We start from the raw sequence: 12557 nt of genomic DNA, 5'->3' as shown, positions 1-12557 counted from the left end.
GGGGGGGAATGGCCTAATCACGCGCATGCTCCTGTTTTTTCCTGTTCCCCCGAGTGTAGACAGCCATGGGTAGCAGAGGTCAAAACGGCTTTGACGTGCTGTTTAAAGGACGTCCGAAAAAAGGACTTCCAGGGCACCTTCCAAGCATGGACAACTCGTCGGCAGAAGTGTGTTGATGCACAAGGGTCTAATGATGAAGAATTTTAATTGTTTGTAGCGATATCTTCAAGAAATATTTTTTCCTCTATCCGACCGAAGTAACCCTATCCTTGGTCACAGCGTTGGCTGCCACAGAGGAGCATTGGTGCGGCAGGATTCTGCTTCTATGGTGCAGAAATGACCTTACTATCACTGCATCTGTGGATCTGACATATACTTATGCTCTAATGCAGGAACGTTGGCCATCACCCCTAATCTAACCTGGCTAAATGCCCCCCATTACAGTACCCCACAGTAAATCAGAGTTAGAGTACTGAAATTAAGTATAAGAAAAAATATAAGCGAAACATTTTAAAGAATACAAACATAAGGTGCAATTGGGGTAATTCAGACCCGCTCGCAAGGCTGCGTATATCCAAATTGCTACGCTGCAAGCGGATGTGTATGCTTACATATCTGTTCACATGCCTCTGGACAGAGGAAAAATCATCCCATGGTTACTCACCATCCAATGACTTTTCCACTGCTCGCAGCCGAAAGGTAGCCAGGACTTACTGTTTCGGTAAGTGGGCCACCCCCCCTGAACAGGCAGGAAAATACCTGCGTTCCCTAGGGCCTGCTCAGCATTTCTATAGGCGCACCCACCGTTTTTGTGGTTCTAACGACACTATGGAGGTGATTCAGTTGTTTCTCAGGCGCTGTTCACTAGGTGGCGCCCACAAGCAACTTTTCAATTATTCTGCCACCCAGGTGCGATCACCCCCAACCTCAACATGTCTGTTTGCAGACTCCTGAGATGCACATATTGGGCCTGATTCTGAGATTGGAGTACAGCATGGGGGGAAGGAGGGGGGGGGGGCTCTCTGGGCATTTGTGGACTACAGACACACGTAGCCAGTATTTAGCCTGCATGCAAAATAATGAGGATTCAGTAAAAACTGGAATGATCCATACCCCTGTAATATCTTCCTCCCCAGGGGTAGGTGTCACAGGCACCCCCTAGATGGGGCAGATGGTGACTAGAACTATAAGCTCCAGAATTACAGAGTTTGCTGCAGTGAGACACCCCAGGCAGGGAAGAGGAACTGCATGGGTTTTGGAAGATGCAGGCTGCTAGAATGAGCATACGGTCAATGACTGCATGTTCTGAGCAAGGACCGGGTGATGTCACTTAACGATGTTAGCGGTAACGTTCAGTGTGTATGCCCTATATTCTTTACCAACGATATTCATAACAATTATGTAGATTACGACCGGAACGACAAAATCAGGATACCGTCTAGTGTGGTTCCGAAGACATGCATTCACGCACGCTGTCAGCACGAACACCATTGGCCCTGCATGCAGGACGGAGGACATCTCCAGCTACAGCATTCCGCAGCATGGCACTGTCAACAGAGATGCGCCCAACCATCTACCCCTGCACTAGGTAACCTATGGCTGCTCTCGGGGAGCCGCAAGTCCTTCCAGGATGTGTACAGGCAAACTGTACTGTCCAGCTGTAGTGGAACTGCAAGTATCAGCATGCCCTAGCAGTAGAACAAAACGTGGGCAGGTATGTTGACACTTGTTGTTCCGCAAGCCCTGGTGCATACTGTTAACTGCAAGTACCAGCATGCCCTAACAGTAGAGCAGACATTGGCCGGGCACGTTGGCTAACTTTGACACTACAGATGTTGTTGAACTACACATACCAGCATGCTCTGCTTCAGTTTTTTCTATTTGGCCACGCTAAATCTGATGCAGAGCATGCTGGAATGTGTAGTTCAACAACAGCTGGAGTGTTAAGGTTAGTCATCAAGGCCCTAGTGCATGCTGTTTGATAGTCCAGGAACTGCAAGTACCAGCATGCCCTAACAGTAGAGCAGACAGTGGGCAGGTATGTTGACACTTGTAGTTCCACAAGCACTGGTGCATGCTGCCTGAGACGAGCGCTGCGTATTCACATGGTTACCATGGTAATAATGAGGGAGCACTGCAGCGGCCTAGCGCCATGTGACTGCCGAGCACTTCCGGCCCCCCAGCCTCTCTCTGACTCGGTGCGTTATTAATCGGGGGTGACTTGCTCCCCGGTGACAGACCTGTCTGCTGTTCTCTCTCAGCCATCTTCCTGCAGCCGGGTTCTATGCCTCTTCACCTTTTACTTTTCACCTTTCACCTCCTTCCCTCCGAATGACACGCCCTCTTCTGCTCACCCGCTCCGTCCCCAGGCACCCTGAACCCTGGTCCTCGTTCTTCTAGATGGCTAAAATAACATAAACACGCCCATGCTGTTTCACATCTTAAATTCACAACATATAAGCGCGCTAGGTGGGAGTTAGTGGCATCTGCCCATAGTCAAAATGGCCGCGGAATATACCCTGTACGTCATCTTTAAAAAGGGCTACGATGCTGAATTCCGCTCACACGGCCACGTGTGCGGGGGGGAAAACAAGCAAATCAGGCAAATCACCGCTAAATGGCGATAACTTGGCAATCGTGTGTTGAAATCGCTGTAAAAACAATCGAAGCAGTAAGCACTACGCTTTTGCCCACGACCAAGATGGCGGCGCAGTACAGCGCCGTCATGTTTGTTCCTGGCAATCCCGTAGATCTCATCTTCCGAACATTTATGCCCAATTGTAATCAGAATGCCAACGTCTGGTAAAGAGTGCATGCGGTTACGTTATGATACGTACGGGCATCCACGGCGTGAGGAGATGCCCTTCTTAAAAATGGCCGCTGTGCCCCACCCCGGTGTAACGCATAGTTTTGTTGACAGATCAGCAGCTATGAAGTTACCTTGCACCCTTGTAACGCTGTCCTTGTGAGGGACAGATTGTGAAAGACACCAGTGACAGCTCCTAATCACACAGGGACTTTGCACTGGGGCTGTGAGTAGCATTTCCCTGCAGGAGACATGTTGTCTTTCGTAGCTAAAGCCATGGTAAGTGCTGCAAGTTGCAGATCTGGGGGTGGTTTACTAATTGGGCTTTGCCAATGCAAAATAATTAATCTGGTGTAATGCATATAGGCATATTTGCAGTCTGTGTAGTAAAGGCACTGCTGTGGGTCTGTCTGTCACAGCAAGTGCACTCGGTTTCCACTCATTGACTCTGCAACTCGGGTTTTAGTTTTGCAAATAAACAGTTGTGAAGTGTGAAGTTGCATAACTGATCCCAAATCACTGTGACATTCCTTTGTCTTGTATATAGAAACACAGAAACTTTTGCTTTTACTTGTTGATACATAATGCCTAAACTGGATTTGCAAGCAGCAGTCACTACTTAAATATTTATATTGGCTTGTTAGTCTTGTTGTTGTTGTTATTATTGTATATTTATATGGTGCCACAAGGGTTCCACAGCGCCTGTTTATTTGTTGAAACTTTCTAAGTTATGGCTATACTGTCTAGTCCCTGACTACTACTGCTTTTACACCGCCCTAAATATCCCGGGTTATTACACATGAGCGCTCAGCCATCCTGGATATTTTGCAGTAGAAAATCTCCCAGGTGAAATCCGGCTCATGGTGCAGTGTAAATGGGTAACCCGATTCACATCCCATTCAATGCAATGAAATAGCCGGTGTTGGGAGATTAATTCGTCTCCCAGCGTAGCCTCAGGACCTGCCTCCGCTGATGTCACTCACCCGGCATAAAGTTGTGTAGGAACGGCAATGTGAAAGGGTCGCAAGCAGGGTACAAAAATACCAGGTGCGGCCCAGCTAAGCTGTATTAAAGTCCTGGCTGTAGTATGTATGGGTGGTGCGCTAGTATTGGCATACTGGGGAAGATGTATTAAACCTGGAGAAGAGATAAAGTGAAAGGAGATAAAGGGACAGATGTATCAAGCTTCAAAAAGTGATAAAATGGAGAGTGATAGCCAGCCAATCAGCTCCTAACTACCATGTTACAGGCTGGGATTGAAAAATGACAGATATGAGTTGATTGGCTGGTTGTTTTATCACTCTCCGCTTTATCACTTTTTGAAGTTTGATACATCTGGCCCAAAGCACCAGCCAATGAACTGTGTTTGAATATGACAGTTGGGAGTTGATTGGCTGTTGCTTTATCTCCTTTCACTTTATCTCCAGTTTATCTCTTCTCCAGGGTTAATACATCTGCCCTCTATGCCCTAAATCAGACAGGGCAGATTAAACGCGCTCTATGTACTAATACAGCTCTAGCGCCATGTGTGTGGATACTTTTAAGGGTTTGTTCCCCCTGCAGTGATTGAATGGCTAATTTTACTTTGGTAAACAGAGTGACATTGAATTAAACCCAGGATGGGACACGTGTTACAGTATGTCACTGCTGTGCCTTCTAATTGTTTGCAGTCTGTTCTGTACCTTGGGGTGTATTCTTTGACTGTAACTTGTTTGATTGCGGAGGTAATGTGCACCCAGTGTACGTCTGTGGAGTTTATTTATCCAAAAATACCAAATAACCAAAAATGCAAGTGAATTATTATGCGCCCATTTATTTTCAGCATAAAGAGTTTATTTTATTATTTATTACCTTGGATGTTTGAGTGAAAATACCTTGTAAAGCACAATTATCTATTTATATTATTTGCTGAATGTAGCTGATTAGGGAAAATAATGCGGTTAGTGAAACACTTGGAGCACCCTTCCAGCCGATTCATTGCCTACAATTTGTATTGTCTTCAAAACTTTATTGACTTTTGTAGTCCTTGAATTTAAACAAGGTAAAGACCATTTTGGCATACTTACCCCCTATAACCTCTCAGGACCCCTTCCCAGAGCTTCTCCTAGCAGCTGACTTCATATAAAGACAACTGCCTGATTGATACAAAGCCAGGACAGGCTATAAAAAGATTTCTTAATGCTTCCAGCTTGGAATTTCCACCATCATGATGTAAGTTTAGGGGACTCGTTAAAGAGAGGCAATATCTGTAGAACTCAGACCAATTGCTCATACACCATACTCTACAGGGGCTGCGTTGTATACAGCGCTTTTGTATATCTGAGTTCTATTCTTAAGTTCTTAAGGTTAAGGTTGACACAGTCAAAAGGTCAACATTGACAAAATGTCGACACTTTTTTTATTTTATTTTTTACCATCCACGTGGACTAGAATTGGGAACAGTAAACCAGGCCTGAAGTATGGAGAGCAAAGAGATCTATCACGTTGACAGGTGTCGACATCGGCTTAAAAATTTGAAGAACTCGACTTCCGCTTCCGGCCCCGAGCAAGACGGCCGCGTGAGAAGGAGCTCCGTGGACGGCGAGGCGGGCGGCACCCCTAACTTGCCGGACCACGGTCCCCAGCAGCTCAGCCGAGTGGAGGACATAACAGAGCGGCAGGCGCGGTGCAGAAAGAGGGGTCTCTCTCCCATGCCGAAGCGCCAGAGCCGCCGAGCCACAGTGTCAGCACAGACGCCGCAGCAGCCCAAGATGGCGACCGCCCCAGCACACGCTGACACAGAGCCACCGCAAAACCAGCCAAGACGCTCCTCACCGCAGCAGGTACAGCCTCAGCCCAGCCAGCAGCAGCAGGTAACAAGGGGATCCCCAAATTCCCCCACAGCATCCCTCAAAGGCACCCCAGAATGCTTTATAAGAGACATCAGCAGAGGGGATGAGGAGGACACAGGGAATGAGGCATACCAAAGCATGGTGCGGGCAATCAAAGCCACCATTACCCCTATGTTCAGGGAACAGGCAGAGGCATTTAACCAAAGTTTTGCTGACTTAAAGGGACACATGTCGCAGCTCACACAGAGAGTCTCACATAACGAAGCACAGATAGGAGCAACGTTCCATGATGTCCAGGAGCTGAAAGCTCATAATAATGCTTTACAGAAGTCTGTGTACACACTAACCAATAAGGTCGATGACCTTGAAAACAGGTCAAGGAGATCAAATCTGAGATTGGTGGGTCTCCCAGAGACGGTCAGGGGACCAGCACTACATCACTTTATCCGCAATACCTTACCGGCCTTACTAGGGGTGGAGCAGGATTGCACAGATATGGTAATTGAGAGAGCCCACAGACTGGGACCAGAAAAAGAAGGGGTGAATGTCAGACCAAGAGTAACCATATTCAAATGTTTGAATTATTTGCACAAGGAGACTATGTGGACAGCGTCGCGCAAGCAGAAATCATTACAGTGGGAGGGCCATAAACTGCACCTCTTCCAAGACTATTCAGCTGAAGTTACCAGAGCGCGTAAGGAATTCACTAGTATTTGTTCCAGATTGATTTCAGACAAGAGGAAGTTTGCTCTGCTCTACCCTGCCCGCCTTAGGGTGTTTGAAGGAGACTCATTTAGAGACTTTTCCACAGCGGCAGATGCAAGAGCATACCTTAGAATGGAAAACACAGATACAGCTCCGACACGTGGCCCCCCAGGCCCGTTGGGAGGCGACTGATTATTGCCTCATGGACGTTATGCAGAATGATTGATAAGTATACTTATGATGGAGAATATACACGAAAATGATTAACGCAATTGAATATCCATATAACTTAGCCTCTCATGCACACGTTTGTGTATGACTAGTTATGCTTTGTATATCCTAAAAAGATACCCATGGAAGGATAAAGGGAACGTGGTTCAAATTGTTATAAGTTAATTGTTACTATTAGGGGTGCCGACCCAACTACGCAGTCTGGGAGATCGATTGGATCTCGCCAAACCAGGTGCGTAGAGGTAGACGGAAGTTTGGCAGACTGCCAATAGAATTGTGTTAGCAGGGAGAGGGCTAGTTGTTTGGGGCCTGATCCTTCGCTGCTAGAAGTTGCATTTTATATATTACGTGATATGGGAGTGAATGCACTCTGGAGGGAATTCTTCCTGGTAAAGGGGGGGGGGAAGGGGGAGGGAATGCATCGCACATCATTGTTGGGAAGGGGGGGAAACGGGGCGGGGAAGGGGAAGGGAGGGACTCGAGACTTGATGCACCTAAGGTTTGATATTATCTTACTAGTAATGTTAAATGTCCAATATTAAGCTGTGCTCGTGGAATGTGGGGGGCATAAACTCCCCGATAAAGCGGAAAAAACTCCTGTTATATCTCAGAAAGCAGAAGGCAGATATAATACTACTTCAGGAGACCCATCTTACAGATAGTGAACACGATAAACTAGGGACCATGGGTTTTAAGGTAGAGGCATATGCCTCATACAATTCAAAAGCTAGGGGGGTGGCCATATTATCAAGGAGAACATTGGGAGCGATAGTCTCTAAAATAGTTAAAGATCCAGAGGGACGTTTTGTAATAACAGAAATGCTGATACAGGGAGAACAATATATCATATGCAATATTTACGCGCCCAATACTTACTCTAGGAAATTTTTTACCAGTTTACTTTCAAAATTGTATCCCTATGCTGACTCAAGGTTAATACTAGGGGGAGACTTCAACATGGTGGCCCAACCGACACTAGATAAATCCTCCCAGCCCAAAAGCAAGCCAGCAAAGCCACCACTGGGTATAGGAGAACTTTCAGCACAGCTCCAGTTGGTAGACAGCTGGAGACTGCTACACCCCACAGATAGGGAATATTCATGTCTCTCGGCGGCACATGGGACTCTGTCTCGTATCGACTATATACTCCTGTCCACTGGCCTTTGTGGCAGACTGCTTGAGGCAGGAATGGAGCCGATATGCGTTTCAGATCACTCCATGATATGGATAATTATGGAGACGGCCTTAGATGTTGGGAGTCATCGCCAATGGAGGTTCCCCTCATACCTGGCGTCCTCAAAAACATTTAGAGATGCCCTGGAGGCCAAGTGGATGGAGTATCAATTTAATAATGAGGAACATGATTCTGACCCATTACTTAAGTGGCAGGCAGCCAAAGCGGTGTTGAGGGGAGAGATCATATCCTTTGTAAATAAACACCGCAAAGAGAGATCGGCGGATATAGTCAAGGCCCAGGAACATTTAACGAATACATATGCTACATATAGCTCTTCCCCAACTTTGGAACACAAAAAGGAATATTCTCAGGCGAAGACTCAGTTCGATGCATTACTAGAAGCTCAAACGCTAAAACAGGTGAACAACACTAATTTTCAGTTCTATAGACATGGGAATAAAAATGGGCGTTTGCTATCTAACTTAATGAGAGGAGCTAGACCCCCAACACTTATAAAATCCCTAAAAACGATGGACGGGGACAGGATACATAAGGGGACAGACATCCTAGAGACATTGAGAAAGTTTTATTCTAAATTGTACTCACAGGGAGAGATTAAGCAAGAGGAAAAGGAAAAATTCTGGAGGGATATAGAGCTGCCTCAAATATCCAGCGAGGCAGCCGATCGCATTCTGGCTCCTATTTCAAAGGAAGAGGTGGAGCAGGCCATAGCCAAGCTAAAACCCCTCAAAGCTCCAGGACCAGATGGCTATTCAGGAGAATTTTATAAAATCCTAAAACCCAAACTGAGCGAAACACTAGTCACAGTCTTTAACATGATACTCAAGGGGCAACAATTACCACTATATTTTAATTCTGCGGTGGTTAAGGTTCTCCCGAAACCGGGAAGAGATCTGGAAGACCCCGGCTCCTACAGACCAATCTCGCTCCTCAACACAGACTATAAGCTGTTAACTAAAATAATATCAGAAAGAATTAAACATATTTTGCCTACAGTCATCTCTGAGGACCAGACCGGTTTTATACATGGCCGACATTCGGTAGTGAATGTACGCAAACTGTTGGCGGTGGTGCAGAAATTAGAAGAGGCAGGCGGCTCAGGTGATCAGGTCATAATTTCTATGGACGCTGAAAAGGCGTTTGACCTGGTCACCTGGGATCATCTTTATGAAACATTGGGGAGATTTGGGTTCCCGCTGGCCTTTGTTAACATCATAAAGTCCCTTTATACTCTGCCCTACACTCAAGTGGCGTGCAACGGTTACATATCTTCACCCTTCCTTATTCAAAAGGGGACAAGGCAGGGGTGCCCGCTGTCCCCATTGCTGTTCGCACTGGCTTTAGAGCCACTGGCGGTAGCATTGAGAACAAGTCAGAAATATACGGGTATCAGAGTGGGATCAGTGGAATTAAAGGTCAGTCTCTTTGCAGACGACATGTTATTATTTGTGACAAATCTAACTGAGTCTTTGCCAACTATTAGAGAGATTATTACTAAATTTGGGTCATTTGCGGGATATAGAATTAATTTCCACAAATCAGAAATCCTACAAGTACTAGGACCCCGGGTTGCTGAGGCCCCTGCTCACACTATATCCCCATTCAAGTTGAACACTAAAGCCATCAAATACCTAGGCATCAACGTCCCAGGTAAGACAAGCGATCTATATCACGTAAATTATCCCCCCATTATTGCAGAAATAGAGAGGCTACTGAAAATATGGAAACCTTTACCACTTTCGTTACTAGGAAGGGCAACAGTATTACAGGCAATAGCATTCCCAAAGCTATCTTACTGTATGCAGATGCTGCCACTAAAATTATCTAGAAATAGTATAAAAAAAATAAATAAGGCTTTTTTTGAATTCTTATGGCAAGGTAAAAAGGCGAGGATTGCCAGGCACAAAGTTTATCTTAAAAAAACAGATGGAGGATTGGGGATCCCAAATGTCTTAGCCTTTAATCAAGCGATATTTATGAGGTATATTTTAGACTGGATGATGGGGACAAATTCATATACCCACAAAGGGTTGGAAGAAAATATGGTAGCGCCGTTCTCCCTGGCAGGACTACTACATGTCCCACGGGCCAAAATACCCCAAATGGCCCGAAATAACATATTATTCAAAGACACATACTCCGCATGGTTATACATTAACAAACAACTAGGCCGAAACCACCAGAATACTAAATATGACACACTCTGGGGAAACCCAGGCTTCACACCGGGCTTGACAGAAATAGGCTATGATAGGTGGCGGAAAAATGGAATAATGGCAATCAAGGATGTATTCGACCCCGGGGGACACCTTCTCTCATTCAGTGAGCTGTCGACTAAATACTCGCTGCCCAGCAGGGACTTCTTTATGTTCCTGCAGGTCAGACATTTTATTCAGGCAAAGGGAGGACCTATGTGGAATGTGGAACAACAAGATGTGATGAAACAGGTTTTTGTGTTGAGTGCCACTGGTCCTTTTAGAATTAGATACATCTATGGAGATTTACTTCCAGCCACTCCAGAGGTGGTTTGGAAGGCTATGGTACCCAAGTGGCAGGCCGACATCCCGGGGATAACCTCGACAGATATATTATGTAAACACATGGAAAAAACATTAAAGGCATTACATTCGGCCATGCTGCAAGAGGTTCACATAAAAACTATACATAGGGCATACATCTCCCAAGCCCAGAGAAAACACTTTGTCCCTGGAGAGGTGGGAAGCTGTCTCAAATGTAAGGGGTCCAACGCCACATTCTTCCACCATGTGTGGGAGTGTGGAAAAATTAGAAAATTCTGGGACAAAGTTACGGCTTATATAAATACAATATGTGGTTTAAAGCTTACAAAAGACCCACTAGCAATGCTTTGTGCGAACTTCTCCAACTGGGATTTATGTGGTCGAAAGAAAGAACTGATCCCATTCCTAACTGTAACAGTGACAGTGGCAAAAAAAGTTATTTTGAGGAATTGGACTGTAGCCACGCCTCCCTTTTTACAAGACGTTAAAATAGCCCTGTTACAAATGCTTTACTTTGATAGGAGAGCCACTCTCCCAATGGTGGAGGAAGGGGTCAAAAAATTTTATGCTAAATGGGGAACGTATATTAATTCACTAGAGGTGGAGGCGCAGAAAACAGTTATGAAACTATTTGAGGGCACATCCTGGTACCTGCTTAAATCATTATCTATTAATCAAGATGCACCGAGTCTCTAAAAGGGAGGGGGGAGGGGGGGGGAAGGAGGGAGGAGGGGGGATTCATTCAGTTTTAGCTTAAAGGGAGGGGGGGGGGAGGGCTAAAGGGAAGTTTAGCATATGTTAATTTTATGTTAAGATATAATGTTGTAATTGAAGACATAATAATATACCACGGTTATTCTAAACAGTATTCATAGAACATTACGACAGAGAATTTTTGGAAAAGAATTAGCTGGTAAATACTATATAGAGTAAAATGACACACAAACCGAGATTGATTATATAATGGTGTTTTATTAATTATAACACAGTTTATTTGTTCAAACATGTGATGTAAAATCTTGACAAAGTGAATGGAAAGTATATTGTATTTTACTATGGAAAATCAATAAAAACGTTTAAACAAAAATTTGAAGAACTCATGTTTACCTTTTCCATGTCGTTTAGCTAGTGTCAACCGTTTGAGCCTGTCGACCTTTTTGATTGAGTCAACCTAGTCTATGTCAACTTTCTTACTGTTGGCTTTTTCCATGTTGACCTACTGACTGTCTACCTAGACACTGTAAACCTTTCAATCCACACCCCAAAGTTTTAACCTGGGTTAGAACAGGGGTGGGCAAATATTTCAGCTGGGGGGCCACTTAATACTTCCAGCAGGGTGGCTCGGCACTGCTGTATGTGTGTCTGATGGCGGCCGTGTGTGTGCGCGGCGTAGTCCTGCGGCCTATCGCACATGCGCCAGGCCACGCCTTACACTTGCTACGCACAGGCTGAACATCGGCTACACCGGACTACGCTGCGCGCGCACACACACACAGCCACCATTGGACACACATACAGCAGCGCTGAGCGGCAGGCCAGTCAGCTGTTAACGGGCCGCATATGGCCCACCCCTGGGTTAGAGCATTAGTTCCTGTGATCTCGGTCCTTAGGCCGCCCTAACTGTCCAGATTTTAAGGCAATCCATGACTAAGGGACTAATTAAGTCACCTGTGCTTAAGCATGGATATCCTTAAAGCATGGACTGTTGGGGTGCCTTGAGAACCAAGGGGGCTATTCAGACGTGATCGCTATTGTGCAATTTCCCAATCCGTTCGATTATCGAAGGACTTTGCATGTGTACAGATTGTAGCGCGCATGCGTGAGCCACAATAGCGACAGTCATAGCGAAAATACCTCATTGCAATCCCCTCGCAATTTGACGGACAGGATGTCAGAGGGGGGAGGGGGATCATTCGATAGTGAGTTGTGTATGAATGCGCAACAGTATTGCGGATTGCGAAATTTCGTTACCCAAGTTTGGTAAACATTAGGTTAGATTAATTCGGACATATACGCGTTCGGTAAATATTTGTCCCAAGTTTTGATGACATTGACACCGGTTATAGTGTACCGCGTCCCCTCGCATGGTCGCTGCCCTCGGCACACTATTATATTCTCCCTCCACACCCTAGTGCAGGGCTGGGCAACACCGGCCCTCCAGATGTTAATGAACTACACATCCCAGGATGCTTTGCATTAGTTCTGCTATGTGGCCATGCTGAAACTAATGCAAGGCATGCTGGGATGTGTAGTTCATCAACATCTGG

General features: G+C 45.6%; 2 protein-coding genes across 2 annotated transcripts in view; one reads left to right on the top strand and one right to left on the bottom strand.

The window, feature by feature from the left end:
* The window catches only part of PTPA (protein phosphatase 2 phosphatase activator), a 66568-nt gene extending 64103 nt beyond the window's left edge, over positions 1-2465 (bottom strand). The window contains exon 1 of the mRNA XM_083158757.1: positions 2241-2465. Within this exon, the coding sequence (XP_083014883.1) occupies positions 2241-2265 (25 nt within the window). The 5' untranslated portion in view covers positions 2266-2465. The remainder of the gene's footprint in view (positions 1-2240) is intronic.
* Positions 2466-2785: 320 nt separating this feature from the next.
* Positions 2786-12557, top strand: part of CRAT (carnitine O-acetyltransferase) — a 48541-nt gene continuing 38769 nt past the window's right edge. The window contains exon 1 of the mRNA XM_083158756.1: positions 2786-3085. Coding sequence (XP_083014882.1) covers positions 3059-3085 — 27 coding nt within the window. The 5' untranslated portion in view covers positions 2786-3058. The remainder of the gene's footprint in view (positions 3086-12557) is intronic.

Source organism: Crinia signifera, chromosome 9, assembly GCF_055691185.1.
Source record: "Crinia signifera chromosome 9, ASM5569118v1, whole genome shotgun sequence".
Lineage (NCBI taxonomy): Eukaryota > Metazoa > Chordata > Amphibia > Anura > Myobatrachidae > Crinia > Crinia signifera.
Note: the sequence above shows the minus strand (reverse complement) of the source record. Positions and strands in the feature narration are given on the sequence as shown.